At 35.5% G+C, this 24,132-nt stretch overlaps 1 protein-coding gene across 1 annotated transcript; it reads left to right on the top strand.

Moving 5' to 3' along the window:
- Nucleotides 1–12,317: 12,317 nt before the first annotated feature.
- On the top strand, nt 12,318–13,073 carry LOC110710919. The gene is made up of 2 exons (XM_021889258.1): nt 12,318–12,651; nt 12,758–13,073. Exons 1-2 carry the CDS (start codon nt 12,542–12,544, stop codon nt 12,879–12,881), a joined length of 234 nt encoding a protein of 77 aa, XP_021744950.1. The 5' UTR covers nt 12,318–12,541; the 3' UTR covers nt 12,882–13,073.
- The last annotated feature ends 11,059 nt before the right edge of the window (nt 13,074–24,132 follow it).

Genomic DNA, 24,132 nt, shown 5'->3' with positions numbered 1-24,132 from the left:
GTAAGAGTTGGGATTGTTTATTATGATTGGAGTATATTTAGTTGATGTTAGAGTTGGTTATGTGGGAGATGTTGATCATTATTTATTTTGATCATAGATTTTATTAGGATTTGCTCCCTTAAGCATAGCTTTTCTCTCACTTATTCCCTGATTTATCCTACCCTTTACCCTAGCCTTACATTACAAGCTTTAAAGACCTTCCGACCTTTGTGGATAGAATTGTATGAATGTGAAAGTGTTGCTTATCAATGCAAGTTATGATTTGACATATTTTGAGTCGACTAGTAGGATTGAGCGTTCATTGTTTTATACTCACGAGAGTGTAAGATGGGTGGGCATTATTCACATAAAGGGGTTGGATGGAGAACGATCGAGTACATCTTTTACTCGCCACAAAAATTAGAGTTGAGTGCGTGAGCACTAGTCTTGAGTTCTATATGCTCTTGTGGTTTGCTCAGTTTGACAATTGTTAGGGAAGATTGGTAATTAGATGGATTCGATTGGTTGATTTTGAAGTATGTTTATTTGATTTACCCTGGATCGTTTGTGCTTGATTTTTACTTTTTGGGGTGAAGCATATTTATTGATTCATTGATGAGATCTTTGCTTAGGGACAAGCAAAGGTTTGGCTTGGGGGAGTTTGATGTGTCCATTTTATATAGTAATTTACCCCCGTCCCTTGGTCATAATTAGTAGTGTTTCTGGCTCTTTAGAGCCACTTTTACTACTAATGGTGTTTTCTAGTGTTTTCGTAGATTTGGTTGACTTTTGCAGGGATTTATGCTTTTGGAGTATTTTCGCGACATATTTTGGAGAAATCACGAGCATTGGAGAAACACGACCAGATTCTATAGCCCAGGGCCGGTTAAAGCCATTGAACTGGTGATTAAGGGCTCGGTGTAGGTGATACTGGGGCATTTGGACCAAGTATTCAAGACCGGAAGAGGAAACCCAGATTGGCCCAAAGAATTGGAGCCAATCGTAGTCCAAATAGGGGCCCAAGTGAGCCGCCCGACCAAAGAGGCTGGCGCCCGGAGGCGCGCCCGGCCGGGCGGGAGAAGCTAAAGTTTGCGCCAGGTGACGCGCCCGACCGGGCGCGAGATTGGTATTGAGGAAGCAAAAAGGCGCGCCCGATCGGGCGGTGCCTCGCCCGATCGGGTGCCTGTAGTCATTGAGACGATTAGCGTCGTTTTAGTTTGTTTTAGTTTAGGATTTGTACGGAGTATAAATACTCCTACGTGATACGTTTTTAGGACCTCTCTCTCTCTCTCTTTACTCTGACTTTACTCTCTTAATTGTTATCTAAGACTTATTTCTCTTAAACCTTTGTTCTTAATCAACTCTTAATTCCAGATTTATTTTGGTAACGATTTCTCTTCTCTTAATCTTAGTTGTTTATTTCATTCCTTTTCTCATGTCTTGTTTAATTACCTTGTTTAGTTTAGTTTCTATTATGTCTGAGTAGTTTAATTCTAGGGTTTATGGGGATCCATAATTAATATGAAGGGATAATTTTTTATTATTGATTATTGATATTGCATGATAATTTCTTATTAAATTGTTTTAATTCTTTGCAATTAGATTACGAATCGAGCAGATGTAATTTGATTGTGAATGTTTAGCAATATTGAATTGATGAATCGAGCAGATGTTAATTTAATATTAAAGGCTATTTTTAATAGGAACTTAGATCTAGTAAATTAAGAGAGCCTGTTAGATCTATGTTGATTAATAAATTGCGAGAGCCTGTTAATCATGTTATTTGTGCAATGTTAATTATTAATTACTTCGTTTTATCCCGAAATATTAATTATTGGTGAACGTGTGATCCTAGGCTTCCTTATTATTGTTTCTTTTCTCCCTAAACTTATTCTTCGTAGTATAGATTTTTTATTCCCAAAAATATTGGTTACTTATATAATGTAGATTATAATAATTAATTAGGAGTAAAAAGAATCGTTTCCCTGTGGAGTTCGACCCTACTTCCCTATCTACTTTAGTTAGAGGACTTAGGTATTTATTTTTGATTAGGGGATACGACTTTACCCTGTCAAGCCTCTTGATGAGCATTCGATCCTTTGATTAATAGTTAGCCTGATTACAAATTGATTGATGATCGGCCTGATGACGATCATATTTTGATGAACACCTTTGATTAATAGTCAGCTTGATTACAACTTGATTGATGATCGGCTTGATGAAGATCAAATGAAGTAGATTGAAAATTTGATTAAGTAGTTTTTAGTAGTGATTGATTATAATCACAAAAGGATTTCTAGGATGGAAAATTTCTACGAATCAATATGAATAATTTTAAGAATCTTAGATATGAGATAGAAAGGTCAATTACTTCTAGGAGTAAGGACAAGAAAATTTGAAGACTCGAGATGAAGAAGCCTTCAACAAAAGGCTCTAAGATTAAAGGGTCTCTCACTTGGATTTGAGAAAGACATTTCAAGATAAAGCGGTCTTTGATAACTTTCGCTTAGATTATGGAGATTATCACTTGATTTGAGAAGATGGCTCGAGATGGGCGATCTTCAACGGTTTTTGCTAAGATTGTGGCAGTTATCATTTGATTTGAGAAGATGGCATGAAATGGGCGATCTTCAATGGATTTTGCTAATATTGTGTAGGGAATATTTCAAGCATCCCACACTTGAGCCCAATGTGATCATACACTTAAGCATGGTGGCATTCAAAGGGAAGGAAGCTAGAGTAAAAGAGTCGCCAACAAGTTTTAGGAACTTGTAAACTGTTCATAGGGTGAAGGTTACACCCCTTCACAATCCATAAAATCTCTAACTCCATAGTGGTCTGGAACCATAACTGGATATTCGGTGATGAAGGTATAAATCCAACCTAAAAGAGATTGAACCTGCCCTAAAAATAGGCCTCTACTTTATTCTTCTCATATTCATGGGCGCTTTATGACTAAGATACAAACAATAAGTTAATCCTAAACCTGTTTAATCTATGTTGGTTAAATATTAATGCACAAACAAAACTTTTTTTGGGATCACTTGAATTATAATCATATTATCCTAAACAAAATTATTAATTATCTTATTAAGCATGATTACAAATACAAATTTCCTTTAAACATGCAAGAGAGGGCGTGATCAAGTAGTAACAATAATATATATCAAGCAACATTACAACAATCATCATCATCATAATCATAATAATCTCAATCTCAAAGCAATAATTTTAGCAAGATCCTAGGCATGATACTAACAAGACTGATAACAAATACTAGCATGTCACTAAACAATAAAAATCAAAGCTTTATCCCTAACATGATACTTGGAGTTAAAATAATCAAAGCATGATTTCTATATCAAAAGAATAATTAAAGTAATTAGTTACTTCGATGCCTCATATCTCTTTCTAATAACAAAATACACGCGTTAGTAACTTCAAGGAAAATATTAAATTAAACAATTAATTCAAATAATTGAAATAGAGATTTGGGACCAAACCCTCAAAAATTATCAACCTTTCACGTCTAGGGCGAAGGCAACTTCAAACTTGTGTAGGTGTGTCTAGAACTTGTGAATGCGGTATTTTGTAAGAGGAAAGGTTTAGAAAAAGAATAGAGAGAGAATAAGCTTCTAGATTTTAGAGAGAGAGAGAATAGAGATTGTTGATGATTGTGAATGATTAAAAATGGGGAAATACGACCCCTATTTATGAGAAAATAGTCCGGAAATGATAGAAACAAATTAGAATTTGAATCGAAATAAAACTGATCCTTGTCGCGAGTGACAGAGTCTGTCGCCTTGCGACAGGAACCAAGAATGGCGACAAGCTCTGTCGTTTGGCGACAAGCTTGTCGTTTTGCGCTGGGACAGTTTTTTTACGGATTTTGTTTTTATCATATCTTTTGATCCAGAAGACCAAATAAGTCATATAATATGTCCTTGAAAATCTCTTGAAGTCTACTTTTCAACCCATTTAAAATCAGATTAAATTTTTTTTTAAATAAAAATATATAACTGAAATAGTTGAAGGATGTTAGTTTTGGATAGAGTTTCGTATTTCTTTCATATCTTTTTCGTTATAGCTCAGAATTAATATTATAATATATCATTGAAAAGATAATTTTAAGATCTATCCAACTATATAAGATTTGGATAAAAAATTTTGAGGCACAAAAACAATATCTAAACATATTCCATTTCGCACAGAACAAGGACTCTCAAAAAAGAGAAGTTTTATTCAATTTTGAATTCTTTGATCTTATCTTTTCAAAAAGGGATAATTAAGATCTTTTAGAAACTTATAGAAGATTCTAATAAATCCTAATTATTTTAGGAATGGGATTAAACTTTTATTTGGACCTTCCCCATGATCATTGGGTCGCAGGTAAAATCCGGTTTGGGCCAATTTAGTATTTTGGCCATAACTTCCTTATTATTTATCAAAATTGGGCTTATAATATATTGTTGAAAAGGTATTTTCAAGCCCCGTCCAACTACACCATTATTGGACCCTTATTATGGACCAAACTAAACTAGACTGAACGTTTTTCATAAATAGATTAAGATAAGATATGTTTTCGAAAACAGAAAGAAGTATTTCATTATAGCGACCGCATCACAAGACTTTTCACACTTTCACCTTGTTCGATAATCAATGACGTGAAAACTATTCATCAGTGGATTTGGTTTTGGGGAGATACATTTGAGTGTCTACATATTGTGGAAGTTATTACTTGATTTGAGAAGATGGCACGAGATGGGTGATCTTCGATAGCTCTCGCTATGATTGTGGGGGTTGTCACTTGATTTGAGAAGATGGCACGAGATGGGAGGTCTTCGATAGCGTTCGTTAAGATTGTGGAAGTTGTCACCTAGATTTGAGAAGAACGGTTCGTGATGAGGCAGTCTTCGACGACATTCGCTATGATTGTGAAGGTTGTCACCTTAATTCAAGAAAATAGCTCATGATATAACAACAATGATGGACAACGTACCTTAGGATGTGGAAAATTGGCACAACAAGCAAATTCAAGAAAAGCATTGAGGATCAACAAGCGATGGTCTTTGGTAATTTTTCTAGAAAAGTTATCATTATAAAACTAAAGGTAGTTACAAGCAGTGGTCTTCGACGATGTCCCAAGGTATAGAGGAGGTTGTGTATAGCAGCGAGGTACTGCCGCGGCGAGGTACTGCCACAACAAAGCTGAAGATGTCTACAAGTAGTCACCTTCGACGTTGTTCCCTAGGATGTGGAGGATTGTCACTAATAATCGAGGATAACTACAAGTAGCGATCTTCGACGATGGCGTTAACGATGAGGTACTGTGGAGGTTGTCACAACAAAACGGAGCAAAAAAATCGGTTACTCCGAAGACGTGTGCTCGACGGTGCAAGATATGCGTTTCTTAACTCTTAAAATTGTTTAACTAACGCTAGTTTTAAGGTATCGGCTTTACAAGAATGATTTAGCATCGCAGAACGTTCTGAATCATTCTCCGTCCCTATCACTACTTTGACTTTTGTTTTCGAAACTTGTGTTTCTTCGAACTTAGTCAAAGTGGGGGCTTATGTTGACACTCAAATGTGTCTTTCCAAAAACCAAACCCAATGATGAAAACTTTTCACGTTGCTTGATTATCGAATGAGGTGAAAGTGTGAAATGTCTTGTGATGCGGTCATTTTAATAAAATCTTTCTTTCGGTTTTCGAAAATCTTCTCTATTTATGAAAATAGCCAGTCCAATTTATCTTGGTCCATGAAAAGGGTCCAATAATAGTGTAGTTGGGTCAAGTTTGTAAAGAGCTTTCCAATGATATATTATAAGCCTAATTACGATAAATAATGAGGAAGATATGGCCAAAATACTAAATTGGGTCTGAAATGGTTTTATGGCCCAATGATCTAGTGGAGGGTCAATTAATTATTATTCCTAAAATTATTAGGATTATTTCTAATCTTTTGGAATAGTCTAGAAGATTATTTTGAGTTCTAATGGCATTAGGACTGATAATTATCTTTTAGAAAAATAATGACTTTGATTTGAAATAAAACAAGTGTTTTATTATGATAAAATCTTATTTAAAATTAATTAAAACGGAGTTTAATTTCTTAATTATATTAAGAAGAGGATTCCGTACAAAGCGCATTTTATCTTTTAAACCAGCGCCAAACGACAAAGCCTGACGTCATGCGTGATGCTTGTCATTTCGCGTTGGGCTATGTCGCTGGTGACAGGGGTCAGTTTTATTTCGATTCAAATTCTGATTCTTTTCTATCGATTCTGGACTATTTTTTTTTTAAATAAGGGTCGTATTTCCCTGTTTTTATTCATAAACGATCATGTAATTCTATTCTTTTCTCTCTTTAAGTTAGGATCTTATTCTTCTCCCTCTTTCTAAACCCTCTGATCCTTTTCACAAAATTCCGCATTCACGAGTTCTAGACACACCTAGCCAAGTTTGAAGTTGCCTTCGCCCTTGACGTGAAAGGTTGATAATTTTTTAGGGTTTGGTCCCAAATCCCTATAGCTATTTCAATTATTTAAATTAATTGTTTGATTTTATATTTTCCTTGAAGTTACTAACACGTGTATTTTGTTATTAGAAAGAGATCTTGGGCTACAATCAACGGTCAAGAATGTGCTACAAGCTTCAACATCTTATAGTGGCTGGAAAACCATAAGAACTACCGAAAAATCCGAAAAAATTCCTACAAAACAAATGTAAACTCTATAAAATACTTGAAACCTCACATTAGCGCTAAAAGTAGCTCCGAAGAGCTCAAATACGCATATAAATGACCGTGGGACAGGGATAAAAAAAGCATATAAAAAACATATATCAGTCCACAACCAACATCAAGCACTGTCAACAAACAGCAATGCTACAACGTCAACCACCCCCAACATCAACCGCAACAAAAACGACGCAAGAATAACAAAGCCGATAACCACCGTCCCGAGCCACCCACTCTTAAGGTTTTTGTTTTGTAGATCTAATTTTAAATGAGATTAGATATTAGATCTAGTTAATTTTTTTTTTGTAATTTTAATATTAATTTATGAATGTTATTAGATAATTGTATATTTATATATTTCATGTAATTTTTGTTGGTTAATTATCATTTGTTTTTACAAAATTCTGATTAAATATGTAGATCTACTAGTTTTGATTTTTTTTGTGGTATGGTTCGATTTTGTTGTTAATTTTTTTATTTTTGGTGTTAATTTTCGAATTTTTGGGGATTTTCAATTTGGTTGATTTTCGTGTTTTTGGGTTTAGTTAGGGGATTTTTTGTTTTTTTGGGGTTAATTTTTGGTGTGGTAGTGTCGGTGGTGGTGTTTGGTGGTGGGGTAGGGGTAGGGGTGAGTTTGTGGCGGAGGGTGAGTTTGTGCTTGTGGTCAGTGTGCAGTGGTTCTGGGGTTGGGGATAGGGCTAAGCAAAACCACCCGAAAAACCCGAAAAAATGATCCGTAACTGTAGACACCCATTTGTGTCTCCCCAAAACCAAACCCAGTGATGAGTACCTTTCACGTCAAATCATAATCGAATGAAGTGAAAGTGTGGAAAGTTTAGTGTTGCGGATAGTTTTAATTTCTTTTCTTTTCTCTCTGTTTTCGAAAACCTATTATGGGAAAACATCCAATCCAGTTTGGTTGGTCCAGGATATGGTCCAATAATAGTTTAGTTTGATGGGGCTTGACAAGAGCTTTCCAAAGATATATTATAAGCCCAATTCCGATGAATATTGAGGAATTGATGTAATGGCCAATAATCTAGAGGAGGGCCTAAAATGGATTTATCTATCATTCCTAATGCAATTAGGAATGGTTTTAGTCTTCTAGATTCTTCTAGAAGGTTCTTTTCATATCTAATTCAATTAGCATTGATAAATTGACTTTTGTTGACTTTTTTAGAGTTTTAATCAGAATCAAAGAACATTTTTGAGGATAATACGATTTTATCCTCCTGTGCGGCAATTTCTATCTGATTTTAAGAAAACGCGTGAATTTCTGAGTCAGCGCCAAATGCCAGCTGTAGCGCCTGGCGCTAGCCTTAGCGTATGGCGCTAACTTGTCTTTTTGCGTCAGAACTCTTTTTTTGATGTTTTATCTTTTTGGCTGATTTTCTCGATAAATAGCGTGTTAAAAACTCCGTTTTGATTCACCAATTCTCTTTTTCACCAACTCTCATCAAGATTTTCTTGATTACTCTCTCTCTCTCTCTATTTTCTAAACTAGCCTTTTCTCAAATATAAAAATTCCGCATTCATTAGACTTAGATACACCTAGCCATATTCGAAGTTTCCTTTGCCCTAGACTTGAAAGGTTTAATTTTTGAGGGTTTGGTCCCAAATCTCTCTTTAAATTATTTAATTTAATTGTTATTTTATATTTTCCTTGAAATTACTAATGTGTGTATTTTGTTATTAGAAAGAGGTACGAGACATCAAAGTAAGTACTTTAATGGATTTCATTGATGTTGTGATATAGAGTTCATGCTTAGGTTGTTATTATGATATTCCTAGTATCATGTCTAGGGTAAATTTAATATTAAGTATGATTAAAAGTATGATGCCTTTTATTTTCTTCCTAATATTTATGATTGTTAGTATCATGTTAGGGTTAAAGCTTTGATTTTTTAATGTTTAGTGACATGATAGGGTTTGTTAATAATCTTGTTAGTATCATGCCTAGGATCTTGCTATTAATATGCTTTAACATGATTCATGATTATTTTTATAATTGTTTTGATTATGATTATAATTTTATTATTATTATGATTATGTTGCTTGATATTTATTTTTATTGCTTGATCACGCCTTTTATGCATGTTTAAAGGGAATTTGTACTTGTAATCACGCTTAATAAGATAATTAATAATCTTGTTTAGGGTTAATATGATTATAATTCAAGTGATCGCCAATAATAGTTTTATTTGTGCATTAAAGGTTTAGGGTTAATCCTATTGATTGCATGTTAGTCAGAAAGCGCACATGAATACGATCAGAATAAAGTAGAGGTCTATTATTAGGGCAGGTTCAATCTCTTTTAGGTTGGATTTGTACCTTAATCCCCGAACCCTATTTGGTTCAAGACCTTATGGAGTTGACGATCTCTTGGATCGTTAAGGGGTGTAACCTTTACCTCGTGAACGGTTTACAAGTTCCTAAAAAACTTGTTGGCGACTATTTTGCTCTATCTTCTTTCCCTTTGGATGCCACCGTACTTTAATGTATGATCACAGTGGGGTTCAAGCTAGGGGATTAACGCTTGAAATATTCCCTACAGTAACCGTTCCGAAAATTAGGGTACCCGATCCGATAATCATAACTGTTTGGGTACCCGTTCCAATAATTTGTTATTGGGTATGGTTATTGGGTATTATTTTAAAATTAACGGTTACCCGATCCATTCCGATAAGCATTTTTTTGCTTTTTTCCCTACTTAAATCTATTTTTTTTAAAATATAAACTCTAAATTTACTTTATAATTACTTTATAATATCAATGATTAGTAATATTATTAATAATTTGGTCAAAATCATAATATATATTTATTAATTAGTGGTAAATTATATCATAATAACTACATAATTAAGTTTAATTATCATTATTGGATATTTTATTGGGTATCCGATAACCAATCCAAAAATCCTAGTAACCGATGTTCGGGTACCCGAACTTATTGGTTCGGGTTATGGATATCACTTTTAAGAATTTTGGTTATCTGGTGCCCAAACCGTTAGTACTAACGGTACGGGTACCCGTCCCATGCTCACCTCTAGTTGGGGATGGTTGTTCTAGGGTGGGGGTGCAATTTTTCTATTTTCTTTTTTTTTAATAATAGAATTTTTCGACGGAATTTTCCTGGCCAGAATATGTCGTCCGACATAAAAATTCCGTTGAAAAATAGGTTCTAGCGGAATTTCTGTCGGAAAAGGTCATTTTTCCTACAAAATCTTTTTCCGACAACCGCTTTCGACAGAAATTCCGTCGGAAACAGGTCTTTCGACCGAAAACAGGGTGTTTTTGACGAAATTTTTCCGTCGAAATTTAGCTGTTTTCTAATAGTGTATGGATTTAGTAATCTCATGGATTATGAATGGGGTGTAACCTACTCGGGTCAATCGTTGTTGCTTATCGTTGTCCCTTAATCGTGGTTGCCTTAAATGAGCCGTGAACGTTTATAAGTTCCTTAAAAACTTGTTGGTAGATCCCTACTTGTCACTAATCGTTGTCCCTAATCGTATATATTAATTCAATTCACACTTCCTATGAGTTCCAAGCATATTCACAACATGCTTAACATAGACGCGCTTCGAACAACGCTTACAATAGTATATGGGTTAATGAGTGACTTGTGATGCCATGTATCATATGAAAAATTTGTGGTTTGTGCTTTTAAATACTAAGTATAGATAGATATGGATATAGATAGACTAGTGTGTGTCGCGGGCGATGCCTCGGATTGCTAGTATTTAGTTTTGTAATTTGATAATTATATTCAACTGTTTGTATAGCTAGTGCGTGAGTTGAGCGTTACCTCGGATATTACGTTTTTTTTAATCTCTGATGTATTTATTTTCCAATCTTGTGAAGGATAAATAAATCAAACAACCTCTAATTTTAAAGGAATATATAATGTTAATTACGTGAATTTTAAAATACTAATAAAAGTTGGTTGAGATGGTAAGTGTATAACCTTTATTTGTTGGAGGTTGCAGGTTCGAATCTAGATCAAACCATAATTTATATATTTTGTTAAATAAAGTTGTAAGTTTACGTGTCGCGTGTACGTACTTTAATAGTGACATTGTGTCATATACGTTGAAGTGTGACACATGGCATTGTTTCTTTATACTTTGTTTGTAAATTCTTTATTAATAAAATACATTATCGAGTTGTTCACGAACTTATTGAATCGAGTTAGAGCTTGCTCAACTCATGCTTGTTAACATCTTGAGTCGAGTCGAATTTGAGTCGAGCAAACTCAAGTCGAGTTTTGACCTGATCGAGTCCGAGTTGCTCACGAGCTGCTCAACTCGATTAGCACACACCCTAGGTGAAGTGAAACTACAAAGCTATGTAGAACTATGTAGTTTCACCAAAAGTACATACAAACCTTGTAGCTCCACAATGGTGATCTACTACTAGCTCTAACTATTTAAAATTGCAAGGACCTATTTATATCCATTGTGGATGATCTAATAGCAATTCCAATGGTTGTAGGTAAGTATTTGCTTGTAATTTTAAATAATCCTAACTACTATATATCTTGAGCCAAAAAAAAAAGATTACGAAATATAATATAGTTAATTCTTCTCAATAGTAAGCTAAAATGATACTCCCTCCGTCCCCTTTTGATAGTCTCTTATGGCATTTTTCACGGGAATTAATAAACACAAATAAGAATAGTTAAAACACATTGAAAAAGTAAATTGACATTGGGTATGCTAAAAAGAAGAGAAAAAAATTAATTTTAAAAAATGGGTAAACAAAATTTACATGAGAAAGTTAAATTTGCACAAATATTCTTGCAAATTGAAGGAAATTTTGGTTACAAAAAAAATTAATATTAATGGTTGTTGGAAAAAGCAAATGGGATGAACATTTTGGGACTAAAATTTGTCCATAAGGAACTATCAAAAGGGAATGGAGGGAGTAATTATATTAAATGACATTATTGGGAGTTGCTTTCATTAAATCTGTGAGAGAGTGATGGATAGTTCACATAAGCAGATTATGAGATTAATTCTCAAGTAACCTCTTCCTTGTACAGTTAAATCCCTTATGGTTCTCTAAATGAATAAAGAAAACAAGATATATGCCTCGTTTGGTTTGATGTAAAATGTTTTCATGAAAAATGATTTTTCCATTTTTTTTTCCCATTTTTTTTTGTTTGATTTGTTAAGGGATGGAAAACAATTTTTTCAAGTGTGGAAAATTCCATCCTTAATAATGGAAAATATTTTCCTTTACAAAACAAGGGAAGCCACATTTTCCCCTCTTCTCCTTACCTCCTTTTTTACTTCCCTTTAATTTATATTTACATTTCCACTTATATTTTTTTTTTATTTATCTTGTATGCAACCAAACAAAGAAAAATTAATTTGCTTGAAAATATGTTTCCATAAAAATTAATTTTCTATTGAAAATGTTTTACATTGAACCAAACGGGGCCTAATAAAAATTACAAGAAGGTCTAATTATTTGCTCTCAATTTTAATAATAATATCAACCTGGATTGTTTGAAGAGCATACGCATCCTCGTATCAAATTTCTTCACCAAGTCAATCACGTCACCTATTAGAATACGAGTTCAATAAACCTTTTAAGTCTAAAATAACACGGCCACTACAAACCACAAAAAGCCACAAATATACTCCGTATTATAATTAAAACCGCACAATTCAGTTGACCGCCCATTCATCTCCTTACATAAATATTAACTCCATCTTCACCCAAAAAATAGAAACACAGTACTAGCAATTTTCTTCAATTTCAAAGAAGGAAAAAAAAAAACCATAATCCCAAAAAACCACCATAATTCCATAATCATGTGTTGCTGTGACGGCGATTGCAGGCCATTGGGCTTCTTATTGGGCCTTCCTTTTGCTTTCTTATCTCTCCTCCTCTCCATTGTCGGGATAATCATTTGGATCGTCGGGTAATTTTATTTATTTATTTTATATATAGTTTTTATAGGAATTGTTGTTTAATTTTGAGTTTTAATTTGATTTATTATTGTATTGAATTTTGATTTAATTTGGCAGATTGACGTTGAGTTGCATATGCCCGTGCTGTTTGTGTGTGACCGTGTTAGTGGAATTGGCACTTGAGTTGATCAAAGCTCCTATTCATGTCATGGAGTGGTTCACTTCCAAGATCCCTTGTTAATTTTTTATAATTATTATTATTTTTAAAAAAAAAATCAAGTTTAATTTTAGTTTTATGATTTTTGTAAATTCCAATAATTAAATTTCTGGGGTTTAGTGTATTTTAATGATGATCAAGATGATTTTTGACTTGTGTATTGTTCATAATTTGGATTCTTTTTCGGAGTAAGTTGTGCTGTACTTTTGTGATTTACTAATCTTTTTGCTTTTTAGCTTGTATCTTTTATTTGGTCAAAATCTTGCACATTATTTTCCGGACGTTAATTTGCTGCACACTCTCAACTTATTTTACTGAATTTGTTAGTAGCGTTTTTCTCTGCATCATATATGTACTCTGTTTAGGACTAGTACTTACGCTAATAGAATAATAGTGTAATTTGAACTCAAAGACGTGACAAGTCTATTGATTTTATTGCGACCTTTTGAGTTGTGACAAAGGTAGTATTATTGTGTACAAATTGATAGTTTTGTTGATAGTTAGGGCCTGTTCAATACGTTGAAATTCAATTCAGTTCAGCTTAACTCCTAATTTCCTTCTCTTATAAAATATACATTTCATTTTAGTTCAGCTGAGTTCAGTCAATGAGAGCAGACCCTCAATGAGAGCAGACCCTTTTTAATTGCAACGGAGTGAATTTTGACAGTTCGGTTAGTAGCCAATACCGTTATTTGTCAGCTGAGTTTGTTGAATGTTTGGGTGGATTTCAGTGGTTGGATGCTGTGCTAGTGATTAATTTAGGTGAACCTAACTTAATTTTGTCAAGTAACTTGTCACACCGGCAAAGAAGATTTAGGCGCCAGCTGTCCCTAAACACTAGGCTAGTTTGAATTTGCATCATGTTTCATGTAAAATTGAATACTTTAGGACCAGGCTGGGTAAGTTTTGATGGACTATTAAGGTCAGTGTGGTTATTATTGGTTGGGTCAAACTGTGTTAAGTACCTTCGGGTAGAGTATTGTTAGTTTTGTTGGATCCATATTGTACACATGTCCCAAATATTACTAGACATAGTTGGTAGGAGTTTATCTTATGACTTTAGAGGTATAGATTCGATTATGTAGCTAGCTTGTCTTACTTGTGAGAGGTCTTCATCCAATAAGATCGCTATTTTTATATATAGAGGAAAAAATGTTGTGCACATGTTGTTTCAGTTGTTTGACCTTCATAATATAAGCTTTATTTAGATCAAGGTGTTTGCAATTGGTCTAACTAAACCCAAGCCTGAATATGTACTCTAGATTGATATTCCCTTTTTATATTTACTACCTTCAGATCGTATTATATGCAATTTTGATATTTTTTGTCTTATAAATAATACCCAAAAATTACATATAATACGATCTGGAGGTAGTAGATATTTTGTAAGAGAACAATGATTAATAGAGTAACCCATCGTTTTGGTTCTTGACTAAAATTTTATCTCCATTTCCACGGAACATTATCTACAAAGTAGGATGGTGATGTTTCAGCTAATTATATGGCACATGGACCATGTGAATTTGAAGCATTGATGGGATCATTGTTGGTGGACCTCATTCAAAATTTTTGTAGCCTTTCTTCGTAAAAATTCTTGAAAATTTTGTAGCCTTTCTTCGTAAAAATTCTTGTACTTTTGATTAAACTAAAGGAGGCTTGTATTACGAAGCAACCTAGCTATATCTTTATTAATTTTTGAAGACTTCTGTTTCCCTATAATCATTAACTAAAGGATGTCGCTGTCTATCATGGTTTAGTGTAGACATGAAAATCCTGACCCGACTCAAATGATCCGATCCGTGATCTGGAATTGACCCAAATTTGAACTAACCAATGACTTGACCCGATTCAAAGTGACCTGATTCAATTTTGACCCGAATCGACCCGTCCCGAAATGACCCGACTTGAAGTGACCTAACCCGATTTGACCCGATTCCTAAAGTGAACAGGGTGAAATGATTTATTATTTAGTTTAAGGCTTATTTCTTTCTTAATAAAGTAATAAGTAATTGGTACTTTTTTTTTCACGATTGGCTTTATTTTTCAACTATTATTAGTAAGTAAATTTATTTTGGTGATCGGACACAAACTTGGCCCGACTCGAACTGACCCGACACAAACTTGGCCCGACTTGAACTGACCCGACCCAAATTGACTCGACCCGAACTGAAATTGATCCAAAAATTGACTCGACACAAACTGACACGACCCGAACTTTACCCGACCCGAAGTGATGACGCGAAACCCGAATTGACTCGACTTGACCCGAATATTTGCTAACCCGAATCAACACGACCTGAACGACCTGTTTGGTAGGTTTAGTTTAGTGTGTGCAATTAGTCAAAATTCAATTAATTTAATGGTTTAATTAATTAAGGAGATAATGCATATGTCAATAAATCTTGTTTAAGGCGAATTTAATTTTTTTTTTTTTTTGTCACTGGTGAACTTCAATTACTTAATTTTACAAGTGGTAAACGTTCTTAAAATTAATCATCAACGGTAAACCTTACTTAGAATTACTAATTCATTGGTAACCTTAATGGTCATTTAATCTAATTTTTAACAACCATGGTTAACTATAACACTAATTACTAACTTATCCCTAAAAAATTAGATTTCGCTCCAAAGTCATTTCCCTGATTCCCTCCTAAACGAATCTCCCCTCCCAAAGTCTATATATTATCATTTCCCCCAATTTCCCCCAATTCATATGAACCCTAACTTTTAACTCTGTTGATATCTCTCTATCTGCCAGCAATTACCCCCCAATTTCCACCATATTCAATGGGAAATTATATTCTCGCTCATCTATTGCTAGGAAGCTAATCTCCATGGATGAGCATTGCGTGGGTGAAGCATACTCACTGCAATTTCTCTCCTCTCTAGATTGCTACTGTTATGATTTCAGAGACAACGAGAAACCCACAGAGGTTATTCTTCAAGTGTAGAAGCTGCGATTTCTTTGCGTGGTTGAAGGAAGGGAATATAATTAGGGTTGGCGAGGAAATGGAGGTTGAGCAAGGTGGTGGGGTTTTGGGTGTTATTGATAGGCTTGATGAGTTGTTGAAATTTATCAAATTAATTGTTAGGGTGGCCCTGATAATGTATTTTGTGCTTTTATTTGTAGTTGTTAAGTGATGACTAAGGTTGTTAGGATGGTGGGGGTATGTTTTATGGATAAGGTTGTTAGAAAAAATCTCAAATTATGTACTGTATTTTCATGAATAAAAGCACTTTATTTTTCATAAGATTGTTTGCAATTTCAAGTGTTATTCAAAGTTATGCTTAAATTATCCAAGAACGAATGTTGGCTTATTCACTTTGAACCAAAACTAACAGCGCAAATAATTGAACAAAAACAGAGATTGTATTGAAACAATAATCACAGGACAAATTCATATTGTCATAGACTTGAACCAAACCATACTTGTTCAAAAAACAAAAAAAAAAAAATCAAAGTCATGATTAGGCAACGTAAAAAGGCATACATTGTTTGATTACCTAATGTGATCATACAAAAAAACATCCACACATTACAATTCAACTCTGAAATGCATAATCTAACAAGGATGTGATGCTGAAACTCCTTTCTTTGCCCTGTTTCTTGGTGACTGTCTTAGACCTTTATCCTTTAGTCTGCTCATCTTATTCTCTCCTTCTGTTCCTAGCAGGCCTCCCTATTCCTCTCTTCATTGGTGGTGTCCCAATCTCTTCATAAGTGTTGTCCTGCCATTGCTCTAGATCAAGTATCACTTTGATGGTGTTTGCATAGGTGAGCCTGTACCTATGAACTGAGTACCACTCACTGATGTACTTCCTAGGGTCATCATGTGAGTGCAATATTTCCCTCATAACATGTTTACAAGGCAACCCAGATAATTTCCATGCATTACACACACATGTTTTATCCTTAAGGTTCACATCAAGAACTTGCCATCTAACACTTCAAATAGTCCATCCCCAAGATTTTAAGCACTTATATGACCTAGACTAAAGCCTTATAACTTGAATTCATCTCATTATGTTAGGACAGAAATCATCTTTCCAAGCTTTACAAACTTCCCTTCTAGTTGTCATTCTTACCACAGTTAACCTTCTTATACCTATATATAAAGTTAGCAAACATATTAGCATGTGTTCAATTTGCTTAAATGAGAGCTTGATTAATAATATTACCTTCAAGCAAGGTCAATACCGGTCTGCATCTATCTACTCCCAAAGTAGAATTGAAGCTTTCAATAAAGTTGGATTTGTTGATATCATTTTTGGTGGCTGGATTGAAAGCATGCTTTGTCCAAGTTGAATGTGGGCCAAGTTATGCAAGTCACACCAATGCAAGTGGATTTGCCTTTTGTAAAGTTGTCATGGCTTTCTTGAAAGTGAATGGATTGTATGCCCCAGGAGCTTTCCAGAAAAGCTGGAACATTAGCAAGCCAGGAAATTAGCCCTTGAAAATTTTGACTAACTGCTTGTTGTTTTGAGTATTTTTGTGATCTCCTCGGATACGGGTCTCGCTCTTCAGGCAATGAGACACAGACACCTGCAAAACAACGAATATTCCTTTACCGGAATATTCGCCTCCGATGATCAAGTTAGAGATCGGGATACGGAAAGTTTAGAGAGAGAAAGTAGAGAGAAGTTGTAGCTCTTTAATGCTCTTTTTTAGGTTATGTCAGCATCCACCCCTCCCATCATAAATGATTGGGGTATTTATAGGGGTGGGAGTGTGTGCCCCTTTAGGGTTTGTACCTGTAGGCATCGTTTGAAGTGCGCCTACGTTAAAACATGTGTGAATATGCTTGGAAATCATAGGAGGTGGGAATTGACATTACGATTATGTACAAAGCAAAGTAGGGAGCCGCCAACAAGTTTTCAAGGAACTTGTAAACCGTTCACGGATCATAAAAGGCAACCACGATAAGGGACAACGATAGGCAACAACGATTGACCCGTGAAGGTTACACCCCATTCATAATCCATGAGATTACTAACTCCATATGGTTAGGAACCAAGACAGGAGGGTCGGGGATGATGGTACGAAGTGAGTCATGGAGTCACATTCCCCCGTGTTGGCCTCTACTCGATTCTTATAATGAAAAGTGATTCCTGCGATCTCAAAGGCATACAAACAGTGATTTAATTTACTCCAAGATATTATTAGGCTAAATTGGTTGAATGTTAATGCACACATAATTCTAAAATATCGTGATCACTAGATTTAACAACAAAGATTAAAAAGAAACCTAAGTCGGTTGTCCAAATTATCTTATTAGGCGTGATTTTCAATTACATATTCCCTTTAACATGCAATATGGTGATCACAATAATAATAGAACAAACATTAATATTGGAAGCAATTTAACAATAATAACGTTAGTCAAATCAAATAATAAATTAACCTAATCATGATACTAAAAATATTAAAATTTAAAATAAGAATAATTAAATTAATTAATTACTCACATTCCGCGCATTCCTTTAAATTGCTACATCATGAATAAATTGTTAGTAACTTCAATTAAAATATAAATCAAATTGAAATAATTAGATTAAATAAAAAGTAGAGTTGATTTGGTCGAAACCCTCAGTTAGTTATTTAGACACCTAAAAATGTCTCCCCAAAACTAAACCCGATGATGAACAACCTTTCACCGTCACTATTGGTCGGGTTTAGTATTTAATCCCGAGAGTGCTTAAAAAATCGTATTTGATTAAATTCGTATTTTTGAATAGTCCATGGATTAGTCTTGATGTTTGGTAAAAGCATAGTTTTAATTTCAGCCCAAACTTATTATTTAATTTTAGCCTTAACTTTTTTTTTATTTTATTATTATTTATTTTTGGCCCAAACCTTTTATCTTATTTTAGCCCAAATAATAATAAATCAGAAAAAGGCCCGAAATTATCAATCGACACTTATAATGCTGAACGAAATTAGGGTTAAAAATGTATTTAGACGGAAAAGCGGACTGAAAATTCCCGCGCCACGGCAAGAGTCCACCGTGTCACGGGAATCTTTCCCGTCTGACGGTGGGATTTCCCGTGACACGGGAAACCTGCTGTAACACGAAAATTTCCGTGTCCTTTCCGCGTAAACCCTTAACGCGTTTTCTTTCCCGTTTACTAAATATTTCCCGCGTCACACAAAAATTGTACCGTGTCACGGGAATGTTTCCCGTCTGATGGTGGGAATTCCCGTGTCACGGTACACAGTGTCGTGTCCTGGTATACTTTTTTAGGGTTTTTATTATTTTAGGGTTCCGTGTGTTCCCTTAGCACATTTTTCTATAAATACCCCCTCATATCTGATATACGGGGCATCAATTAATTCTCTAGTTTTTTCTCTCTTCTATGCTCTAGCCTAAACACTAGCCTACCCTTTTTTATTTCAAAATTCCTTCTTCAAGCACTCCAAGGAGTCCGTACTTTACTTGTGGTTCCGTCCTTAAGCCAAGGCGTGGAAGGTAGAATTGTTTGAGGGTTTGACCCAAATCAACTCTAATTTATTTAATTTACTTTAATTATTGTTCTATTATTATTTCCTTGAAGTTACTAACTCGTTTATTATTTTGTAGTTGCAAGCAAACATAATCAAAGTAAGAATTATGTTCCTTTTATTTCTATTATTTTTCTAACGATTTTGTATTGTTAGAATTATTGTTAAATTGCTTCCAATATTGATGTTATTCTATTGTTTTTAATGATCACCATATTGCATGTTTAAAGGGAATCTGTAATTGAAAACCATGCCTAATAAGATAATTTGGACAACCGATTTAGGTTCCTTTTTAATCTTGTTGTTTTAATCAAGTGATCACAAATATTTTATAATTATGTGTTGCATTAATATTCAACCAATTTAGCTAAATAATAGTTTGGAGCAGATTGAATCTCTGTTTGTATGCCTTTGAGATCGCAGGAATGCTTTTCACTATAAGAATCGAGTAGAGGCCAATGCGGGCGAATGTGACTCCATAACTCACTTCGTACCATCATCCCCGATCCTCCTTTCGTGGTTCCGAACCATACAGAGTTAGATATCTCATGGATTATGAATGGGGTGTAACCTTCACGGGTCAATCGTTGTTGCCTATCATTGTCCCTTTATCGTGGTTGCCTTTTATGATCCGTGAACGGTTTACAAGTTCCTTGAAAACTTGTTGCCAAGCATATTCACAACATGCTTTTAACATAGGCGCACTTTGAGGACGCCTAAAATTTGGCGACTCCACCGGGGAGGATTCTTTGTTATTTATCGATTTGAGTGATCGGTATTTAATTAAGATGAGTGGATGAGACTTGAAAGATTCTTGAAAAATATTCCTGTGATTAATTTGGCATTTTTGCATATGTATAGATGTTTTAACGTCGCATTTAGGTCTGTCCCGTAGGAGAAATTGAATAACTTGATTGCGTACGAAGGAAAACTGGGCACTAGTCAGATTTTTTGACTGCCGTGCCACGGCAGAATCTGTCGTGTCACGGTATAGTGCACCGTCTGACGGTGTGTAGTACCGTGGCACGGGAATTTTTTCTGTGTCATGGCAGACCTAAAATCGGTCCAGTGGCTTGTTTTATCTTCTCACAATCAACTTCCTTCGATTTTTCTAAAAAAACGTGTGTGTTTTACATGCGTTTTAGCCCTGGGGGATTTAAGCTCTATCAACCCAAAAACGCTCATGGCAATAAGGGTTCATCCGAGTTATTAAATCCACCTAAACTATGGAGTCGAGTTCGATTTCATCACGAACTCGTGGAGCCGCCTGGTTGCATACACCCTCAAAGGAGGCTGCCTTGCTAACGCGTCCAAACTCTTAACCATGGTACCCTATTGACACCAAATAAACTTGACCATAGTCGAACATAGAAATTGACCTTAGGTTGCGAACTATTCTTTGCATCATTGTACCTACGTGTGGATTATTTTATGACTAACGATTGCCAATGGACCGTACTCACTTAGTAATTAGCAAAAAAAGAGAAAAAAAAAGAAAAAAGGGGAAGGGTTGCCGCGACACGGGACTGTCCACCGTGGCGCAGTGGACCTGCAGCAAAAAAAAAAAAAAGTCTGCCGCGCCACGAGAAACTCTACCGTGTCACGGAAAATTTCCACCGTGACACGGTGGATTTCAAAAAAACAAAAAAACAAAAAAGTCTGCTGCGCCACGGGAAACTCTACCGTGTCACGGCAATTTCCACCGTGGCACGGTGGATTTCAAAAAAAAAAAAAAAATACTGCTGCGCCACGGGAAACTCTACCGTGTCACGGCAATTTCCACCGTCGCACGGTGGATTTCAAAAAAAAAAAAATCTCGTGCCACGTCAGCATCCACCGTGGCACGGGAAAGTTTACCGTGGAACGGGAAACACTACCGTGTCACGGCAATTTCCACCGTGGCACGGTGGATTTAAAAAATAAAAAATAAAAAATTCGGGAAAGTCTACCGTGTCACGGCGATTTCCACCGTGGCACGGTGGATTTCAAAAAAAAAAAAAAAACCCGTGCCACGTCAGCATCCACCGTGCCACGGGAATGTTTACCGTGGCACGGGAAAGTTCACCGTGTCACGGCAATTTCCACCGTGGCATGGTGGATTTCCCAAAAAAAAAAAAACCGCGTCACGGCAGCTTGCACCATGAAACGGTACAATTTTCCGTGTCACGGTGCCTTTGAAATAAGTCCAGTCAAGTCTTCCGTGTTAATTTGGTCCTCGCGTCAGCCATTTTGGTTATTGTTCACATGTTTAGCCATACGATCATACCACGAGTCTTATAACATCATTTAGTCACTCACGAGTCAAGTATAGTCCACACACTTTCTTTATGTTCCGACTCGAGTCGTGCACCAGGTCGTTTATGATCGTATACTAGGTTCATGCACCCTTTTTTCGTCATAATAAAAAATGAGTGGAGTTTTCTCACCTATTTTCAAATGTCTATTTATTTATTTATTTATTTCCTTCCTTTCCTATCTTGAGCAATGAGTCAAAAAATTAAGTGAATTATTTTATTTCACGGTACTTGGTCAAGGAACAGGGATAGATTAATATGGTTTGAGTCATTATCGCAAAAATCTATCAGATCTAATAGGCGTTCAAAGAGAACTTTTCCATCTTCACATTACTTATCACCTTTAAATGGCCACTAAAGAAGATATTGAGAACATCAACAAATCCATCGAGGCACTGTCTGCCATGATGCAAACCCTTACCACTAGGGTCACTACCATGGAACAAAACAAGGTCACTGTTTCCACCCTTGACAAATTAAAGGAACCAATGAGTAATATTTCTGAGGATTTCACTTATGTGGAACGGCCTCCCACTCCTTTGGATGTGAAGGACAGACTCCCTGAAAAGTTCTCCACTGCTGATATTCCAAAGTTTAAGCCTACTGACAATCCAATATTCCATTTGAAGGCGTTCTCTACAACCATGGCTCTTAAGGGATTGGACGTAACACTCTTCCCTACGGTGTTCCCTCTCTCCTTAGAACATGCTTGCCAACAATGGTTTTATTCCTTATATGCCAAGCATACTGTGACTTGGCAAGATGTCACCGACAGTTTCATGAATCGTTACAAGTGTAACATTCAAACTAAAACTTCTGAACGTGAACTCTCTATTCTCAAATAGAAAGAGAATGAGGGCTTCACCGCTTACCTGAACAGATGGAGGGAAACAACTTCACTCTTGGTAGATCCTCCCAAAGAAAGAGAGATGGTTCACCTCTTTATTCAAAATCTGACTCATAAATATAGGGAACATCTCAAATTTCTTCCACTGAACACTTTCGAAGCTGTATACGACATCGGCATCAATATCGAGGATGAGCTAATAAAGACTGCTAGTAGTAACAATAATAACACTTGGAAAAACAAGAAGAACAACCATCCTTCTTCTTCTAAGCACGAAAATACTACCAACAATATAAGCCAAGTTGATATCAATGAAGTGTTAGCTCTTGATGCTCCATTGCCCAAGAAGAAAAGAATTTACGCTCCTTTAGGAATGACTTATGATGCGGCCTTTGATCGCCTTTACGGTCAAGGCTTGATCACACCTATTGGGCCATTTCCAGAGCCAAAACCTGAAGAAAGGAGCGCTAAATGGAATCCCAATGCCCATAGCAAGTACCATCAAGGAAGGGGCCACATTACGGAGCAATGTTGGAATTTGAAGGATGTCATTCAAGACTTGGTGGATGCAAACAAACTTCCTGTCCCTCCAGGTGGCAAGAAGTAATGAACACAAGGCGCACATCAGATCCTTCGTGCAAGATTTCATGATTTCTTTCTTTATCATTCATCTCTATTCCCCTATTCATGTCAAGCATAGGTTTTCTACTTTGAATTTTATATGTTTCATGTGTTTCGTTCACCTTTTCCATTAATAAAATGAGCAAATTTCCTTTACATCTCGATCATAGAATTTTTCATTCATTCATTCTCAAAAAAAAAAAAAATAAAAAAAAAATAAAAAGTAAAAAATAAAAATAAGAAGAAAAAAAAATCAATTACCGAACTAAACCCAAGGTACACTAATGACTTGAGGCACCTTTGCAACCCTGTCATTCCCTGTTAATCGTTCAATCACATTCCATTTCTTCATCAACCATTTTGAGCCTCGTCTAACGTTTGGCCTTCATTTCTTCAACACACATTCACTTAATCTTGGGATTGGAAGATGTGTAATTGTATAACATTCAAAAAGCAAGTAGGAAAGGAAAAAAAAAAGCAGCAAAGCAACAATAAAACAATGTCTAAAGGCAAGTATTCCAATGTCTTTGATACGAACACGTCTCAAATTGCGTCTCTCATCGAGTGCTCGGTACCGTGCCTGAGAAACATAAATTTTAAGTGAGTGATGGACCGCATGATCTGAGATTGCCTATATTGATTCAAAAGAATGAAAAAAAATATCAAAGCAAAAAAAAAGAAAAGAAAATGTGTTGAAAATAAACTTGCAAAATTCAAAATTTTCAAATTCACAATTACACATCTTGGGGGCTTCTCTCGGGTCTTGAGCCTGTTACCCCTTTCTTCCTTAAACCATCAACTTAACCACATTACAACCCTTGAAAGACCTCTTTGAGGTGTACATACACTTGTGCAAAGTTCGGATAGAGCTACGTTCGGCCTGATTCCTTACGGATACGTAGGCAACCTCACGTTGAGGTGCGACCACATTCATATTCATATCTGTGCATGATCGAGTCAAAGAATATCTAATGCTTATCTCTATATCCCTACCCATTTTAGAGCTAGACTTGG

Source organism: Chenopodium quinoa, unplaced genomic scaffold, assembly GCF_001683475.1.
Source record: "Chenopodium quinoa cultivar QQ74 unplaced genomic scaffold, ASM168347v1, whole genome shotgun sequence".
Classification (NCBI taxonomy): domain Eukaryota; kingdom Viridiplantae; phylum Streptophyta; class Magnoliopsida; order Caryophyllales; family Amaranthaceae; genus Chenopodium; species Chenopodium quinoa.
Note: the sequence above shows the minus strand (reverse complement) of the source record. Positions and strands in the feature narration are given on the sequence as shown.

Bases quoted from the DNA above. Each gene is read 5' to 3' on its own strand.
- LOC110710919 (XM_021889258.1), top strand. From the start codon at position 12,542: ATGTGTTGCTGTGACGGCGATTGCAGGCCATTGGGCTTCTTATTGGGC. The intron at 12,652-12,757 runs GTAATTTTATTT...TTAATTTGGCAG, and splicing joins ATAATCATTTGGATCGTCGG to ATTGACGTTGAGTTGCATAT.